Here is a 20,694-nt window from a genome sequence, read left to right as displayed (position 1 = left end):
AGGAGGAGCAGCAGCTTTCCTGATTATCAAGGTGGCCCTGCCCACAAGCCATTGCCTCTGCCTCTGGCAGAGTGCCGCTCAGCCCCATTGGTCCCCATTATTAGCCCCCATTAGCCAAAAAGATCTGACTGCTGTGATCTATACTGGCTAAGATTTCGGCTGCCCTGTAGCAGGATCGTTTTCATGCATTTGACAACTGAATCTGCCAAATCATTCAAATATGTTACACAAAAACGAAATCGTGCACACCTCTAATAATCAGATAAAATATGAGATATAATGGTAATGCATATGATCAATATGTTTGCACCCTACAAAACTAGTTGAACAGGCTCCTTTATTTGATAAAACCCAAGCAGGGGGGTATCACTCCGTTCATGAGCTGATAGTTACTTGCCAAGCAGCATGGCACAACAGATGGCTTTATGGTGGTAGACATACTTGTTTATACCCTGTTTCCCCGAAAATAAGACATCCCCAAAAAATAAGACCTAGTAGAAATTTTGCTGAATTGCTAACTATAAGACCTCCCCCAAAAGTAAGACCTAGCAAAGTTTTGTTTCGAAGCATGCCCAGCGCCTGCCAAACAGAACACCAGAGCATGCAGGATTGGTAAATATACATACTAGTTGTACATGGAAATAATGGTAGTAACAAGAAATTCTTGATAGGATTCACAGTTTGTCTGGTTATGTTGGTTTGTGATGACAACTACTGTACAGTATATAATAAATGTTCATTTTTTGTTCAACAATAAATGTGAATTCTTCTTCATAGAAATATAAGACATCCCCTGAAAATAAGACCTAGAGCATCTTTGGGAGCAAAAATTAATATAAGACTTATTAATATAAGACTGTCTTATTTTCGGGGAAACACCTACATGTTTTTGCAAGTAAACATATCTTGTTTCTATTTTAATATAAAAGAAATTATTAGCTACTTCATGATACTGTTTTGCACTAGATGAATTTTAGTGATAAAATTATTTGTCCAAACTATCATTTTGGGTAGAAATGCCATCAAATTTTCAGTTCCAGAAGACACTGAGAAAGGCATTTGCTATTTGAAACCCAAGAAAAGAGGTTTCTTGAATGCTATTGTATCTTGGGATTTTTAGTTTGGTAAGGCACTAGCACTCCTGGGCAGTGACGGCTTCCATGATTCCATAGCATTGTGCCATGTCAGTTACACTGATGTAAACTTGCATTAACTCTACAGTATAGATGCACCTTAAAATTTGCGGGGAGAATTCTGAAAATGTACTAAGAGGCACCTACTGTTTCACTATGTTCCAAAGAGAAGCGAACCTGTGGGGCCTTAAGATACTTAGATGCACGGCATGCATTATTTTGAATTGTCTCTTCATTGGGTTTTCAAGGTACAAGGCACTCAGAAGTTGTTTATTGTGCTTCCTTCTGCTTAGTACTAAAAAGAGTGTCATTGCCTCTAATTTCATCAATGCCATCTCTCACTATGGGTGTTGCCCAATAGTTTCCCTTCCAGTGTTTTGGCCACAATCACTGGACCTATACATTCTCTTACCTTGATATGCTGTTAATACCTTAAGATAATGGACAAATTTCTGTCTGGTTTCCTTCCTTTAACCATGCCACCTTGGGTGACCCAATTAGAAGTCTAGACTTTGATGCTATTGCCTTTAGTTCCCCAGACTTTCAAGGGATCTCTCAAATTCACTCACTATATTAAGATGTAAGAAAAATTAAAATGATGAAATTGGGGCTGTTGTATTGTGAATATAACATGAAAAACAGGACTCACTTGAAAATACAACAATTCTGGATATAATTGAAGGCAGGAGGGAAAGAGGCACACCACATTATAGAGGGATTGATTCAAGAAAGGAAGCTAGATGTATGAAGGGCTGTTAATAAAATCTGGAGGTTTCTCATCCACAGAATCATTATAAACTGAAGTCAGTTTGATGGTGCATAGCAACAACCACAAAAAGCAGGGAACCGTAAATATGTTCCTTCCATATTCCCTACAAGTAGTATTTGGAAGCATTCTGCCTCTATCACTAAATATAATGCTTTGCTTCTATGACTATCAGCCATTAATAATCTTATATTCCATTAATATGTCTAATCCTCTTTTAAAGTTGCCCAAGTTAATATCCATACAAGTTAGCAGGGAATACTGTAGCATGTGAACAAGTTTTTCTTTTTATCTGCCCTGACTCTGAGCATTGAGCTTAATTGGATAACCCGAGTTCCAACATTGTACCAAGTGTAAAATCCTCCCTAACCCCTTTCTATATAACATGCAAAAGATAACCTCAAAAGCCTTTGTGGTTAACATGTTGACTTAAAGGCTTTCATTCAAGTTCCAAAATGTTGGAAAACTGCAGCTTTTAAGGGCATGTGCTTAAAGTTCGATATTGCCAACAGTATGACAGAAGCATGATCCCGTATGTGTCAGAAGCATGTCCCTTAGAGGTTTAATTACAGGCAAGCAGACAGAAGATTTTAGAAAAATATAGCTTTCAAGTTGACATACAAAAGCTCTCACTCATTGCAAAGAGAAAAGGCTTATTTAACATTTTCTCCTTTATTCCTCAATCCAGCAAAAAAGCTGGAGACAAGACAGACATTCATTTAAATTCCCCCTGACTCTTTTGCCTCCTCCGTAGCCAGCTAGCTTAGTAGGTTCCAATTCTTCTTAGAATCTGCTCATTCATAAAAAAGTATGATGTGCAAACTACACTGATCGCACACTGAGCCTTTCAGGGTCTGCACTCTAGGAATGCACATTTATGAGAAAGGGTGTTAAAGATCACACTCACACACTGAATTATGGATGAGCCCCAATGATTCAGTGAGAAGTAAATGTCACAAGAAGTTTTATCATAAGATGGATTGGAGGCAGAAAAGCAAAACTCTATCAGTCATAAAGGAGCAGTGAATGTTTTAAATACAGCCAATAACGTGCTTTCTTAGGTCATGCACTATCAAAAAGTTTCAATTTTTACAAAAACAAACAATCAAGCAAAAAAGAAGATAATTCACAAATGAAACAATGCATTAATTTACAAATCAGGCCTTGACATTCCATGCAATGAAAGAGATAGGGATTAGATGGTACTATGGATCATTTCAGTATCATTTCAGATTGTAGATTGTGATGATAAAGTGGGATTTTAAAGGTTCCTAATACTAGAAAAGATTCTGCAACTTGTTTATAAAATGTGCATTCCAGGCAGAAGGCCAAGCTAAATTGATTTCCCTTGCTTCTCAAGTTGTAAGTTGAAACAACTACATCCCCACAATATGGACACATTTCAATGTGCTTATGTTATTGTAACATTTTGTCAGTTTGTAGTGCTGCACCTTTTACTCTATCTCACATTTAGATGATAATTTAAATCTATTAAGGACCTCAGAAATTGACACTTCTCTTCGATGTTTGATGTTTTGTTTTATGTGTGATACAACAGGTTGCATTTTTTATTTTTTTTTACTTGTTAAGTCATAATTTGTTTCTATATGTTGGTTTGCCAAATTTTCATTATTATGGGTTTATTGTTTGCCTTTTATTTTTGGAATCTGCCCTGAGTTCCTCCTGGGAGATAGGGTAGAATATAAAGAAAGATGATGATGATGATGATGATTATTAACTAAATATTATGTGGCTATGCATATGTTTTCTGTGATGATTTCATCACATTTGCCATGGAATAGTGTGGTGTATTTCCCTGTAATGATATCCACGTATACTGGTATGACATAATGTTGCCCCTTCTGAGGGCATCAGTTGAAGTATCAAGCAATTGGTATGCTACTCCAGGCAAGGAGACATATCTCAAGTCAAGCAGTGTTAGAGGAGAAAGTTTGATTTCATTGTGTGAGGTGACTCTAAAGCTTGAACACCACTCTTTCCCCCTCTGGGTTTCCTAGTTCAGTCTGACAGTGTTTGTTATACAAGTGAACAATGCCAGCATACCAAAAAAGCCAAGTGTGATGGAAAAGGACTGGGGAGAAGCGCTGCAATTGGACAGATTTCTGCCAGCATCACAGCTCACAAAACTCTCTGCTAAATCATGAACTTTGGCAGCACCACATGTTTATAGCAATAATTTATTCTTCCATGTTATTAATCAAAAGAATGGATGAAATAGAAGTTTAGGTAATTAATTTATAAGTATTTTGAATGACATCATTCGGAAAAAAGAGTATATGTTGTATGCAGTTCTATGTATTTATTAGTAGCATGAGCCAGTCTGGAAGTTGACCCTCTGACCAACAACATGTGTGCATTTCATTTGTTTGGATGGCAGTGCAGTAAATCCACAGTTTCTCTCTTAATCTCTCTCACACACATATTCAGAGAGAGAGAGAGAGAGAGAGAGAGAGAATATTGCTGTCTGACATCACAAGGCCATGCACTTATAACTTCAGCATAGCTTGCTCTCCTGTATCTGACTGTGGTTCTGAAATTTCAGGGATGAAGAAGCTCCTGACCTGACAACCTAAATGCATACATATGGAGGACTGGAAAGGAGATGTGAATGTGAATCACAAACAGAGAAACCTCTTTGTTAAATCTCTCTCTCTCTCTCTCTCTCTCTCTCTCTCTCTCTCTCTCTCTCTCTCTCTCACACACACACACACACGTATGCTATTTAATATCCATTTCTCAAAATCTACACATATTTAGTGTTAATAAATTAATAAAAAAGTGGTCCAGAAAAATACATTGTGTGCCCTACTGAAATTGACTCTCCTTATTCAAATGCAATAGAAAATATTTTCAAAGAGCAGTTGTTTAGTTTCAGGAATTTTTGTAAAACAAAAGGAGAAAAATCTTTAGCCTTGAAAAAAGAGAGGAGGTGGACTTTCAAAGAACCCTTTAAAAGAAATGTGACAGAGAGGCAGCAGAAAGAGAATTTTAAGTATGGAAGAAATAAGAAACAGCAAAGGGAAAAAAACCAAATAATGAAGTGACAGAAGGAAAGGATTCATGAAACTTGTGTATTAAAAGTAAAGTGATTAACTTAAAAAGCAGAAGGGAAGCAAAAATGCAAAAGGAAGATTTCTTAAAGGTATAATAGGAGAAACAATAAAGGCATAAGCGAAAACATATAAGTGATCAGTTGATGGCAAGAACATCTGTCCATTCCTGCCCCTGAACATTTTAAAATAATTTCTGTTCTTTTCTTCCTGAGCAGTAAATTCCTTCTAAAACACTAGGTAACAAAAATTGAAAAAAACTTCTGTTCCTGGTTCAAAAGTGTTATTTCCTATTTCATTGTGCAGCACCTATTCTGAAAGTAGGTATTAATACTCCAGAAACCTCATTTTTGTGGCTGCCACAAACTATGTTGTATTGGTTGAAACTCTACGAGATATTCATGAAAAACTATGGCAAAATGTGCTGCAAGATGTCCCGCAAAAACATAGTTTTTGCAGTTTAATAAACTTTTCCCATGTTTTCAAGATAGAATATGACATTTATAACCCAGGAACAAAAGCTGTGTTACATAGTGTAATTCTATACAAACAGAATCATGTTCTGAATCTTGCCGAAAGTTAATGTTTCTGCTACAGGTTACAAAATGAGGGAAATCATCACCAACTGACTTTAAAAGGAAACTGTCCTTTACTTTATGTAGGGTAGGATTATGCAATGTAACAATCTCATTAGCTATTTCTGTATAATTTACAGATATTGCAAAAATGGTTAAAATTGCACAGGCAGCATTGTTGTTGTATACCATTTAGTTATAACCTCTAGATCCTGTGCACATACTGTTCCTTCTTTGTGGCTTTATAAAGTATCTATGACATTATTTTTGATGTCTTCTAACTCACTACACACTAACTGTGAGTGCATAAAATTTCCCCAACAATGACAGAATGGGAGAGTCCATATTCACAACGCGTCACCTGGAACCTACTACAGTAGAGTCTCACTTATCCTACATAAACTGGCCAGCAGAACACTGGATAAGCAAAAATGTTGGATATTAAGGAGGCATTAAGGAAAAGCCTATTAAACATCAAATTACATTATGATTTTACAAATTAAGCACCAAAACATCATGTTTTACAACAAATCGACAGAAAAAGCAGTTCAATACACAGAAACGTTATGTAGTAATTACTGTATTTATGAATTTAGCACCAAAATATCTCAACGTATTGAAAACATTGACTACAAAAACATTGACTACTAAAAGGCAGACTGTGTTGAATAATACAGAACGTTGGATAAGCAGAGGTTGGATAAGTGAGACTCTACTGTAAATATAGATTGGAATTTGAGACAGCCTTTTTGGTGGCTGCTATCAGAATTTGGAAATCTCTCCCAAGAGAAACCAAATTAGTCCCATCTCTGCTTTTCTTTCACAAAAACTTGTGGAAGACAGGCAAGCTCATGGGAGAATAGATGCAATGTATAAACAAGTAAAAAAAATTCTTAAGGAAAATGGAGTGGTAACTCGAGTGCCAGTTTGCCTAATTTCCTCTATACAGAACATTCCCCATTCCTATACAGAACATCCAGGATGTGAGCATCAATGTGTGTTCAGCCCCCAAAGTATCAAGGCTTTGCCTATATCTAGGGACAGTAATGTACAGAGGTGCTCAAAAAGCATCTCCTCTGCATGGGGAAAAACTCCATGTTCATTTACGTTGTCGATAATCAATAGTTAGCTATCATATTTCATAAAACAGTAGCTGCCTCTAGGGCTATAAAATACTTGAAAGCATATCTTTGATATGAAAAGGATCGATAAAGGGCAAAGCTTTTTCCTTGTTGGTTTTGAAGGACAGTTATTACAGAACTGTGGGGGTCTCTTGCATGATACATCAGACTTGTGGCTTTCAGCTCCTCATCCAGTGGGCAATTGGTCTGCTTTATATGGTTAAGAAGCAAGAAGCTGTTTATGCCCTGATCTTTTATCATCAGTGCTCCATTACAACAAGCTTAAGGTGAGCTCTTTACTTCCAAATGCACATGGACAGAATTAAGAAAAAGTAGAATGGAAAAAGAATCCATTCTAACATGCATCTTGAAAAACCATACGTCATCTGCAAAGCATCATAACAGGAAGTGTTAGTAAAGTAATTACGTGCATCTCTTTGATATAAACAGAGCTTCTAATAATTAAATCTCTCTGAACAAAATATATACCCTTAATTTTGTTCTGGATTTTATGGCCCTCTGCAGAGCAGTATTTGCTCTACTGAAAAAAATCAGGTAAGTAAATACACTGTAAAAGTGCAGAGATTTCAGAACACGTTTTTCTTAAATGTCAATGCTTTGCTGAACAGCAAATTATTTAACGAGCTAGTATACTCTGCAAAACTGCATGTTTTTCCACTTGACTGTGGCTGAATTTTGAATAGCCTTTTTCTCTCCAAGCCACCTAGTGTGCAGATCTTTTAAAAAAGATGCAGACAAGGAATAGCACTATATGTAAAAGGATGGTTCTACACAGGCAACTAAAGTGTGTTCAAATTGGTGTTTTACGTGCTGCTTTAAATCTATTTGGCAGCCTGAAATGGACTCACTGAGCCACCACAACAGCAGCAGGGAGTCTATACTGTCCAGTTGTGCCAAATTCAGGTTGGTAAGGCTGGGCAGGAGCCCTCCTCTCTCTCCTCCTTTGTGAGTCACGTGACCCAATAGTTGGCAGAATTGCCTAGGAGAAAGGTAAGTGGTCTTGTGGCTGCTGTAGCCAGCAGCAACACAGGAGGAGGACATGGAAGGGGACAGCCACGGAAGGGGACAGGCATGAATTTGACAATAATAAGAAAAAGCTATGAACGAACAATGTTACAATCTGAAGTATCTGGCGGTTACTTGGTTTTGACTGACAATGAAACCTTTAGCATTACAAAACACATTTCCCTGATGGAAATAAAAGTCACTACAATGGATATGAATTAACAGGTCTCAGATTTTTGGATTCTCTTTCTGTGGGTATCTCTGGGAATCATGGGTGTAATTGATTCCTCTGTCTAAAAATGAGAGTACACATGCTCTATGATTAAGAATTAATGAGGGATAACTATCTTTTGCAGTGTAAGTTATGGAGTTGGTTTCTCTTCATGGACTGAAATGGATGTCATCCTTGTCTTGGGCAGCAAAGTGTCTTGGAGAAGCCCTGGGATTTAACTTCTAAGAAACATTGAACTGCAGTTTCTACTACAAAGGATTACCGGTTATGCATGCCTTTTGGATTTAGGAATATTAGGTTAAGGATTTTGCCAAGTCAATTTCTTCTCATTAAATGATTACATAAAATTGACCTTCGGGAGAGATAAAGTGGGGTATAAATAAACATAATAATAATAATAATAATAATAATAATAATAATAATAATAATAATAATAATAATAATGCTGTGTCATAATAATAATAATAATAATAATAATATTCTCAAACACCAATTTTATTTGACTATCTGAGCACCCTTACCTATATTTAACCTTACCCAGTCTATTTTTACCTCTCCATTTTAATCCATGTTTTTATTAGCTTTTGTCATTTGTTTTTACTGGCTAATGTTTAAATTTTTATAATTGTGCATGTTTTTTTGTCTATTGTTGTGTTTTATATTGTTATTGTTTTTATTCGGGCTTGGCCCCATGTAAGCCGCCCTGAGTCCCCTGATGCGGGGTATAAAAATAAAGTTATTATTATTATTAAGTTTTGAAATTATTTTCATAGGTTTTAACAACAGCACCCATATAAGCCACAGATTTTATCAGTGTGCTTAGCTATGCATAAAAAAGAAAGAAAACAAATGAAAAATTCCTTTAAAGGTTTATAAGATCATTTAGTAAATCTACATTTTAGCTGACTGGCTACTTATGGTCATAAATTTAAAGGAAAAAAAATATTCTTTTAGGCCAAGAACAAAGTTGTGCAGTTAAAGCAGAACTGTCCATTTGAGCTATTCTTTAACATTTCAGGAACATGGTGACTTGATGCAATGGAACAAAGTCAATTAGAGAGTTAACTGTAGTTTATGGACGAACGGATAGTAGGAGGTCAATCACAATGTCATAGGAAGAGAAGTGTTATTTTTAGATATACTTTAAAAAGGAGGGGGTGGCCTTTAAAAGTTACATGTCTAATAATACATCAATTAGATGTGTGATAAATTTATCATTGGGAACTAACAGCTAAGCAATGAATCATTATACAGCCCTAAACAAAAGGCCTTCATAATGTCACATTGGGGAACTAGAGAATATTTTTTTCTATTTTTCAAATGGCACAATAACAACCCTAATAGGAACATGAACTTGTAAGTAACAATTACTCAGAAAGTTATATTTCTCTACTGCAGTAAAAAGTAAAAGCGTGTTGAGGATTCAGAGTAGTGAGGAAAGTAACTGATTTTTAAAAGTAACAATCTAAATTGTGGACTGGGTAAGCTTTATATCTAGACTTATATCTAGCTTTATATCTAGCTTTATGTCTAGACTTTATATCTAGCTTTATATGAGACTTGCAGGGGGAGGGGGGAGCTCCCTGTATAATCTGGCCTCAGTTTATGTGGTTTGGTGTTCTAGCTACTGACATATTCAATGGTCTTAACCAATGTCACAGTGATAGGCAGTGGAGTCTTGAATCTCTACCTGGTAAACAACATAAACTGGCAGCAGCAGATTTTGCAAGCTATAATCCTCAAACAGGGATGTTACTATAAGAAACATAATCAGTGGTCTCTCTCAAATACAAAACAACTTTTCTAGCTTTTTTGGAAACTTGATGCTGAAAAGATAGAAGTAATCTGGGTCAGTAATAAAACTGATTATGGAATAGTGATACAGGTTGTGCTGGATGCAGCTACACTCTTCCTGAAATCTCAGATTCACATCTCAGCCAGAGTCCAAGGCTGGATCTACACTGCCATATAATCCAGATAATCAGATAATCTACTATTTCTGCTCTGAATTGGATTATATGAGTCTACACTGTCATATAATCCAGTTCAAATAAAATAATCTGGATTTTATCTGACAGTGTAGATGGGGCCCAAGAGTGGGCTTGCCCAGCTCTGCCTGTTCTATGATTTGACTATATCCTCTTTGGATTACTGTAACACACTCTATAAAGAGGCTTTCCTTGAAAACATGTATGTAAAATTCATTAGGTGCAATATACAGGATAAAAGGCTTCTCGGCCTTTTGGCTAAGATCAAGTGTGTAATATACAGGATGCCTAAAAAGATGTACCTGATTTCAAATCAAGACATCTATGCTAACTTGAGCTGCCCATGAATGAAAATCTTACCATTTCAAAGGCTGGAGCATAGAGTTTCAAATGATTACTGCTAGATGCTTTCCCCAGTGTACAAATAGTTCCTCATTTGCATAGACAACTCATCTGCTACCACCCCCTTGCTTGCTCGCCACTTGCCTGCTGCCCTTCTGCCACCTCCCCTGCTTGCCATCCCTCCACTTTTCCCCCACCCCCTAAGTGCCTAATCCTCCCTCCCCCAAGTTTGGGCATTCCATCTCTAAAAGATTCACCATCACTGCCCTATACCATGGGGACTAATTACGAGGAAAATATACCACTCCTCCTCTCCCTCCACAATGGAAATAGCTTTACTGACTACTAGTCAATTTCAAAGTAAAATTCATTGTACTGAATATGATTTTAAAGGCTATATAGTATGGGTTAAGGCTATGTGAAAAAGTGTATCTCGATGAGCCTGCCCAAGTCTTTGGGGGAAAGCTTTCTCTTGCATCATTAATATTTCAGTAGATGTGAATTTCTTCAGTCCTGTCTCCAGACTGAGCTAAAGAACAGATTTTATCTACTTTACAGGGAAATAAAACAAACTTATGGTTCACAGCTCAGTGATAAACACCTGATTATTAATTTTTTTTTTTGCTAATTTAAATGTCACCATTCTTTGTCTCAGGTTGGCTCTACTCTGTGAAATTAATGCAGTTTGAGATCATTATCCCTGCCATGGCTGAATGCCATGAAACCCTGGGTGCTGTAGCTTGGTGAGACACTACCTTATAAAACTACAACTCCCATGATAACATCGCATCAAGCCATTACAATTAAAGTGGTGTCAAATTACACCCTCAGTTCCCACATGGAAAAGACAGATATCTCTGGCATGGAGATATCTCCAAACAAACTGAACTACAACAAAAACAACATCTGAAACAGAATGTAAATCTGTAAATCCAACATCAATTTTCTTCTCAGGTACAATTTTTTAGAAAAATGTTTTGCCTTAAAAAGAGCCCAATGGGCTTTTTATTTACTTACTTACTTACTTACTTACAACATTTTTATCCCACCTTTTTCACCCGAGGAGACTCAAGGCGGCTTAAAATTGGCAAAATTCAATGCCCACAAATTCAATAAAAATCAGCAACACAAACACAATTAAATCAATTAGCAATACATAATAAAAACATTGTATAAAGCTTAAAAGCATACATGATGCACTTTGTACATTTTGGTTGGCCAGTCAAGATAAAGGTCCTTTTGTGGATTCTGGATTTTACGAAATTCAGTTCTCCAATTTCTCTTCTTGATAGAAGCTACTTCAATGTACTTGTAGAAGATTGGCACACTGAGACTTGATATCTAGAGAACACTGGTGATAATGCTTCATATGATCAATAGTAAGAAATATATGAATGTTTATACATGACTGTTTACCATTCATTACAATTTTATTCCCCTACTCACTTGCCATTTAATGCTGCCACACCGACTGTGCTTCTGGCAATAGACATGCTGGCTACAAATGTCCACTGTTGACTTTGGGGGTCCCACCTCTCAACTGTGTTCAAATAACTCCAGCCATCATGGCCTCCCACTGCATAAATTGGTCCTTCAAGAACAGTAACTCCTGAAAAGGAAAAGTGACAGAAAGGAGGGAAAGCTATTGAAAGATGTATAGAGTCAAATAGAGATATGTGGGGCATCATGGCAGAAAGTCAAGCTATCCCATGCATAGTAGTTATGTCCTTGTTTCATAGTCCATGGAGTGACATGAATGAAAACTAGGCTACACTAAGGCTAGCTGCAATGCAAAATGTCAGTTCCATCCACCCCAAGCAGCTCTCGTGGCAGGAGAGTATTCGCACTGCTTAGCCATGCCAAAGCTGGCTTGGCACTGCTGATCAGGGGCCCAAATGCCAACCTCTAGCCTACCCAATTGCTTTCAGCTAAAAGGAGAGAAAAGGCACCTGCCGCATGGTTTGTAGCTCCTCCCACTCCTCCTGAGCTCCTTTGCCCGTCACATGGCATGGAACCAAGAAGAGAAGCTGTAGGACATGTGGTAGATTGCCCTTTCCTCCTTTCAGTTGGCCTAAATGAAGTGAGCCAGGGCAGGAAGGGCCAGCCATACCGTATTCCCCGATCTGCCTGGAAAGGCTGTTTTGCATAGGGATCAGTGGTGAGTGTCTATATTTCCCAAGCACAGAGGAAAGAATGAACCCTGACGCAGGATTTGGGTTTTCCCCTGTGTTTTTTTTTAAATACTGCCCCTATGTGCAGTATTTTACAGTAGTCCAAACAAAAATGCAATCAAGGCATGTGTCACTCAAGTAACAGGTGCAGGTGGAATGCGTTTTAATTGTGCAAACATACTCCTAGCCTCAGCTGAGTTTCCAGACTCAGATCCATGTAGAGAAGCATACCTAAGCCATTAACCTGATATTTCATAGGGAATATAACCTCCTCAATCTCAGACTAAATCCTTCTTCCATAATTTCCCTTCCAGATGACGAGGAGCACTTCTGTTTTGTCTGGATTAAATTGGAATTTGTACACCCTCATCCAGTCCTACAACATCCAAGTCAGAGCAGATCTGAACAACTTCATCTGCAAAGTGGTGTGCAAACTCTTCACAATGTGCTGCCATGTAGCTTACATGCTGCTCTTGTGTGGCACTGACTACCTGAGACAGTTCTGTTAGATAATGGGCATATTCACTGGACAGTTTAGCCTAGTATAAATCTATCCCATCAGCATCCCTGGATTCAGCACATACAGTAGAGTCTCACTTATCCAACACTCGCTTATCCAACATTCTGGATAATCCAACGCATTTTTATAGTCAATGTTTTCAATATATCGTGATATTTTGGTGCTAAATTCATAAATACAGTAATTACTACATAGCATTATTGTGTATTGAACTACTTTTTCTGCCAAATTTGTTGTCTAACATGATGTTTTGGTGCTTCATTTGTAAAATCATAACCTAATTTGATGTTTAATAGGCTTTTCCTTGATGCCTCCTTATTATCCAACATATTTGCTTATTCAACATTCTGCCGGCCCGTTTATGTTGGATAAGTGAGACTCTACTGTACATATTGAATCTGGCTGTTGTCTAGATGGCCCAGGAATACATCTATTCCATAGTGCTGTCACTTTCCCACTGCCACTTCTGGCTGGCCACTATGCTCCATCCGAACTCCGCCATTATGGGAGCCTCTGTTAATGTCATAATGCGGCTCCAAGACAACCAGCAAGAAAGAGGGAGACTACCCCTCCTTCTTGCTGGTTGCACATGAGACCCATTCTAACACTTACAGAAGAATCTGCAATAGGGAGGAGCTCATATTGAGCTTCATGGCGAGCAAGGAGAAGCAGTAGTGGCAACATGAGTACAATCTATTTCCTCTCCCTGCACTGATGAGCAAAGAGAAAGGCTGATGGTGTCAGTGTTAGCCTGGACAGTGGATCAATTTGATTGGACCTAATCCCTCTGTCCAAACTGCTCCAAAGACTTGGAATACACTGAAGTTTCCAGCAAGGTCAACAGTATCCCACAACTTTGCTAAAAGCAGGACTGTTTAAACTGAAACACCATCACCATCTCGCAATACTCACCAGAAGCCTCTGTGCATCATGAAGTTAGCCAATGTTTAAGGTGAGTCTGGGGTATTTGGTTTGTGTGGACAAGTCCAACATTGTGAGAATGAAGTGGCAGTGAAAAAGGATCTCTTCACTTTCACCACCTCCATGGTGTATGCCTTCCAATGAGTTCAAACATCTGGGGATTTATGGAGAGATGGTCAGATCCTGTGACACAATGACTAACATAGCTAGAAATATGATAGGAGGCTTAAAATTATCTGAACTTTTCTCAGATTTTAGAAAAGGAGAGCTCAGTTTACCAATTTTAATTCATATTTCAATGTGTGTGCATTCCTCTCTCTCTTTCTGTCTCTCTGTATGCCCACATGTTGTCATGTGTGTGCATGCATATCCATCACTGCTCTTAATAAGATGGGAACAAATTTGCTGTCCTTGGCATCATAGTTGTGCTAAGAATGTGCATGGATTAATTTAAGCTACCAAAAGGCTTCATGCTGAGAGAAACAGTAGGAGGACCAATTGCTTTCCTGACTTGTGGAGGCTCATTGTCAAAAGATCTAAGAACGCCTGAATTCACTAATCCCTAACAGCTCTTTGGGGCTATTTAATATCAATAGTATATTGAAAGGAATATTCAAATTTTAGTCTTTTCTTTACTTAAAAGACCAAACCATATGGGTCTGTTTATTTTAAAAAGATCTCTGCACAGCTAGAATGGAAATAAGTTACACCATCATAGTGTGTTTTTATCCCACTAAGAATATATATGGGATAGGTTGCAGGGGCTGACACTCTTTATAAAGTTTTCTCATTTTAATAGGAAAACTTAATTAAGGGTAGTTTAATGTTGCTGAAAGCTGGAGGAAGCAGCTTCTATTAAATATGTAGCCCCTTAGGGCTTTAAAAATAAATTAAAGAAGCATCTTCATTCTTTGGAAAGTAATAAACCTGCAGAGGCTGTAAAATTTCCTAGGATTTCAGTTTGTTCAAATGTACTGAAAGTTCATGTTGCACATCTGTGGTTTGAAGCAATTTTGTCTGGGCTTTTTTGTATATTGCTCCATGCCAATCTCTTTTTTAAAAAACGTTTATAAGAAATTGGTATGCAGATATTATAAATGCTGGAAAAGGGGGGTGCCCTAGAGAGACAGGTAGGGAAAGAAAGCAGCTTCCTTATTATAGTTTGTGCATTATGTTTTTGTCTATTCTATTTTAATTATGTTGTTGGGATTGGCCCCATGTAAGCCGCCCTGAGTCCCCGCGGGGAGATGGTGGTGGGATATCAAAATAAAGTTGTTGGTATTATTATTATTATTATTATTATTATTATTATTATTATTATTATTATTATACAAACAATGATAATTTCTTATGGTTCATATTCATATGTAACTGCAAAATATGATTTTCTGCTTTGGAATGAATTTGACCAAATTTGGAAATTGAAGAAATGTGTTTTGTTTTTGTTTTGTTTTAAAAGATGCTTAAGGGTTGCACCTAATTTTGACTTTGTGGCCACCAAAGGTTTTTAACTTTGAATATATTATAATAGATTTTAATTGTGAATTTTTGTAATACTGTTTTTATTTAATTCTGTTTGCATATGTGTACATTTTAAATTATATGCTAATTATTTTATGTTAAGTCGCTTTGAGTCTCCTTCGGGAGAGATAAAGCAAGATATAAATATATATATATAAATGAGTGATAGCATCACTGCGAACAACAAAACAACAAAACTACAGGCCCTCCAACCTCAAAATTTGACAACACAACCCATCATCCACGCCTCTAGGTTGATGAACAAAAAGAAAAGAAAAATAAAGTCCCAATTAGAGGGAAAGGAATAATTGTTTTTATCCAATAGCTGCCAGTTAGAGGACTAATCTCTGCCCACTTGGTCTCCTAGCAACCAACTCAGCCCAGGGGACAGGCAGACTTAGGCCTCACTTAGGCCTCTTCCACAGATTATCTAATTTGCACTGGATTATATGACAGTGTATACTCAAGGCCCTTCCACACAGCTATATAACCCATTTATAATCTTATATTATCTGTTTTGAACTGGATTATCTTGACTCCACACAACCATATAATCCACTTCAGTGTGCATTTTATACAGCTGTAAAGAAGGGGCCTCATATAATCCAGTTCTAAGCAGATAATATAAGATTATCAATATACAGTAAAGTCTCACTTATCCAACATAAACAGGCCGGCAGGATAAGTGAATATGTTGGATAATAAGAAGGGATTCAGGAAAAGCCGATTAAACATCAAATTAGGTAATCGTTATACAAATTAAGCACCAAAACATCATATTATACAACAAATTTGACAGAAAAAGTAGTTCCATGCGCAGTAATGCTATGTAGTAATTACGTACTGTATTTACAAATTTACCACTAAAATATCACAATGAATTTAAAACACTGACTACTAAAACATTGATTACGAAAAGGCAGACTGCGTTGGATAATCCAGAACATTGTATAAGCAAATGTTGGATAAGTGAGATTCTACTTTAATACGAAATAATTACTGGGATAGAATAATGCAGAACAACATAATCTCTAAAACCAGGACGGTAAATAAAGAGCAACACTCTGAAAGCAGGGAAATTGGAAATTCCACAAAGGAAACAATCAGGGCCAGCTAACACCTCCCAAGAAAGGATTCTTCCAGAAAGGAAGCTGAGAAGGGAGTGAAGCACTGTGTATTACCGAAGTCATTATTATTATTATTATTATTATTATTATTATTATTATTATTATTATGTTGCGGTCAACCGTGAAAATGAATACAATCTGGCTCCAAGTATTCAAAAACACTAAAATCAGAATATATAAAAATTAATGTGGTATAATAAAACAGAACAATACAATCTCTAAAATCAGAACACTAAATAAAGAACAACACTCTGAAAACAGGGGAATTCCACACAGGAAACAATCAGGGCCAGCTAACACCTCCCAACAAAGTATTCCCAACATTAAAGTCTGGCAAATCCTCTGTTTTCTGAGGGCACAGACAGTAGAAGCACATAGAATATCGCAAAGAACACCACTCTGAAAACAAGGGAATTCCAGACAGGAAACAATCAGGGCCAGCTAACACCTCCCAACAAAAAATTCACCCAGGGAGGAAGCAGCCAGGCTTTAAAGCTGCAAGGCCATTACATCCTAATCATTTTCCCTAATTGCAGCAGTCATACTTGCCTCCAACAAACAAAAAAACTCAATCAGAAATATTGTATATTCACAACCTTTAGGAAATAATATCCCCTGATGGCGTAGTGTGTTAAAGCGCTGAGCTGCTGAACTTCTGGACCGAAAGGCCGCAGGTTTGAATTGGGGGAGCGGAGAGAGCCCCCAATGTTAGCCCCAGCTTCTGCCAACCCAGAAGTTCAAAAACATGCAAATATGAGTGCATCAATAGGTACTGCTCCGGCGGGAAGGTAACGCCACTCCATGCAGTCATGTCACATGACTTTGGAGGAGTCTACGGACAACGACGGCTCTTCAGCTTAGAAATGGAGATGAGCACCAACCCCCAGAGTCAGACATGACTGGACTTAATGTCAGGGGAAAATGTTTACCCTTTACTTTAACTACCACCAATTCCTCAATACTTTATTTCCCATACCACTATACTTCGCCACAGCAACGCGTGGCTGGGCACAGCTAGTAAATATTATAATAATAAAAATAATGTGTACCCAAAGTGGCAAAGCTCAAGATTGACAGAACGAATTTACCTCTGCCCAGCAATCTTATTGAGGGTCAAAATGGCCCTTATATATACAATAAAGCCCAGTTTAAATTCAAGTTTGGCTGGTTTTGTGACTGGATTATCAGTCCCCACTCCCTACACCAAAACACTAAAATGAACAGCTAAATAACAAATAAGCATCAAGAACACCTTGCAACACTAAAACTCTACAATGTCAAGTATGATGATGATAACAATGGTTATTTAATACACTCAACAATGTATATTTTAATTCACCAAGAAACTGTGAGGACTGTTTTATTCTCTTGAAAGTCAACATTTCCTTAAGAGATATTAGCCCCCACCCATGCAAGAACACAAGATACACACAAATAACAACCGAGGTTATTCATTATCATTGTTTCAAACTGCATGATATGGCACTTTAGATGGGGCCTTAGGCTGCTTCTACACAGTCACTTAATCCAGGCCAGAATCAGGATTAAACAGTTCCACTCCTGACAGTTTCCATAGGCACCCTGAGAACTATGAAGAAGTTCCAGTGGCATCCACAAAGTTACTTTCATACCAAATAAATTCAACAGATTTTTTTTCCTGACCCTGTTGAGAGAAATATTCTGAACATAAGTAGCCCATCAGATGAGAATCCTCGATGGGAATCATGTCAGGGAAAAAACAAAAAAAAGGAAGTGATTCCCTTTCCAGGCGGAAAGTATTTGTTTGTAAACCTGAGAGTCATATTCAGTACTTGCATCTGGATATTTCAGCAGTGGTACTGTTTCTATGAGCGCGGCCCATGTCGATTCAGAATTCCTGCTCTTTGGCAATCATAACTTGGACAGCTGCAGCACATTTTATCACTGATTTCAGTCTTTCCAGTGAATTTTTAATGCATTATGTCAGGCTAAACACACGCTCCAGCGTGCATCGAGAGTGTGTGTTTTCTGCTCCCCTCCCCTTTATCACAATTCTCTCCAGATATCCAAACCTCTGTAAATGGATCTTCAGTCTCCTTTAAATTTTACCTTTCTCTTTCTAAACTGAGCTGGGAGGAATATTAGCATAGCATTCTGCCAATCTTGTCTGAGCTCATTATGTTCACTTTAAAGCAGCTCTACTCAATATTTTTATCATGGATAAAACCATGGAATAATGTCAAAGACAGAACGCTCCAAGTAGAATACAACACAGTTTATTGAGGTTACAGAACTAAAAATTGCCCGTAGGAAACAAAGGACTAGGCAAACACTTGTCTTCAGTGTGAAAAGTAACAAAAATAACTTCGTTTGAGTCTAGATAGTTCAAAAGAATAAACCGGATTAAACAGAAGTTTAATCCGGATTAAAACAAAGGTGCTTACTTCAGCCTGGCAATTAAACAAACAAAAACTGGTTAACAAAAGGTCAAAATGAACACAAAACCCAGCAGCAGATTCCCCTCTGCTACTCAAGAGCTACAGAAGTAACTCGGGCTGTTGCTCCTCCGTGCAACGGGCGAAAACCAGGTCCAGGCACTTCAATCAGGGTAACGACGGTCAGCGGGGTCCCAATCCGGTCCGAGGTCGAAAGCCAAATGCAGACGTCTAGGTTCCACAAGATCCACCGATAGCCACAGAAGGGTTAGTCCAGAGTCGTAGTCAGTCAGTCAGTCCAGCGTCAATCCAGAGTTGGCAATAATGTCCGTCAAAAAGACGACGGAGGTCCAAGCTATCAAGATTAAACACAAGTTGCACAGAAAAAGCCCACACAGTTCCTCCCGCCGTCTATGCCCAGTGTCCTTGGTAACTTACGTATTCAGCAAACGAATCACACCCGTCTTCAGGAAGTTCCCCAACAAGAGCCCAAGCGTTCGTCCAGATTACCTTGCCCAACGCAATTAGCCATTGATTCTAAACCCCATTTTATGCCAGTTCATAACTCCTCATCGCTGTCAGCTGCTATCCTAATTCCAGGTGCCTCCTCATCATCATCCTCATCAGAACTAACACACCTTTGACTACGCCCCACAGCATCCCCAGCTGTGGATCCCGTTCCATCCCTCCAGCCCGTCCACGGGTCCGATCCTGCAACCCGCCAGTCGCCTCCCATGCTATCATTACCAGGAACACCCAAATCCTCCCTCACACGAGTCCATTCCATGTCATCCTCCTCTGAGCTAACCATCTCTTCCTCCATTCCCTCGGTAAAACCCTCGAAGGAGTCTTCGTCAGTTGGTTCTGCAAATAAGTCCCGGAGCCGCTTCCTTTCACGCTCCTCAAAAGAGTCTGACTCTCGAAGAGTCTTAAGACCTCGTCTCCTAGTATCGGAGCCAGAAGGCTCAACCATAACACTATCCCCTCTCACAAAGGCCTCCTCCTCCACAGGAGAAGACACAGCAGTGATCTCCTCGGCTACAGTGTTACGGCGCCCAGAAGTATCTAACTTCAATAAAGAACGATGAAAGACAGGGTGGATCTTAAAAGAAGATGGCAAGCGCAATCTAAATGCCACAGAAGAAATCTTTTTAACAATAGGGAAAGGTCCCAAATACCGTGGCGCAAACTTTCCCCCAGTATGTTTAATATATTTAGAGGATAACCAAACCAGATCCCCTTCCTCCAACTCCTCTCCGGCTTGTCTATGGCGGTCGGCTTGAGTCTTTTGCGCTGCCTTAGCTTCTAATAACAAACGACGAGCAACATCATGTAAGGCAGCCATTTCAGAGGAACGGTACACCGGATCAGAGGAAACCACATTAGTCGACGGCGCCACCCCTCCCCGCGGATGAAAGCCATAAGTTAACTCAAATGGCGTGTGTTGACTAGATGTATGCACAGCGTTATTATAAGCAAACTCAGCCACCGAAAACCATTTTACCCAAGCACTTGGTTGTTCTAAACAGAAACAACGCAAATACTGCTCCAACAACCCATTAACCCTCTCAGATTGTCCATCTGTTTGAGGGTGAAAAGCAGTGGAGACATTCAATTTGGTTCCCAAACACTCATGGAAGTGCCGCCAAAAACGAGACACAAATTGAGGAGCTCTATCAGAAATAATAACCTCAGGAGCCCCATGCAAACGGAAAATATGCTTGGTAAAAAGTAAAGCCAATGTAGGAGCCGCTGGAATTGTTGAA

The 20,694-nt window shown here is 38.4% G+C and overlaps 1 protein-coding gene across 3 annotated transcripts in view; it reads right to left on the bottom strand.

The window, feature by feature from the left end:
- Positions 1–20,694, bottom strand: part of klhl1 (kelch like family member 1) — a 206,788-nt gene that overhangs the window by 16,905 nt on the left and 169,189 nt on the right. For 2 of the 3 annotated variants that reach the window (XM_003218649.4, XM_016992276.2), the window contains exon 8: positions 11,701–11,863. In XM_003218649.4, coding sequence (XP_003218697.2) covers positions 11,701–11,863 — 163 coding nt within the window. The remainder of the gene's footprint in view (positions 1–11,700; positions 11,864–20,694) is intronic. The other variant, XM_062975583.1, reaches the window with a different exon arrangement.

Source organism: Anolis carolinensis, chromosome 3 (assembly GCF_035594765.1).
Source record: "Anolis carolinensis isolate JA03-04 chromosome 3, rAnoCar3.1.pri, whole genome shotgun sequence".
Taxonomy (NCBI): Eukaryota; Metazoa; Chordata; class Lepidosauria; order Squamata; family Dactyloidae; genus Anolis; species Anolis carolinensis.
This window is presented reverse-complemented; position numbering and strand designations above follow the sequence as displayed.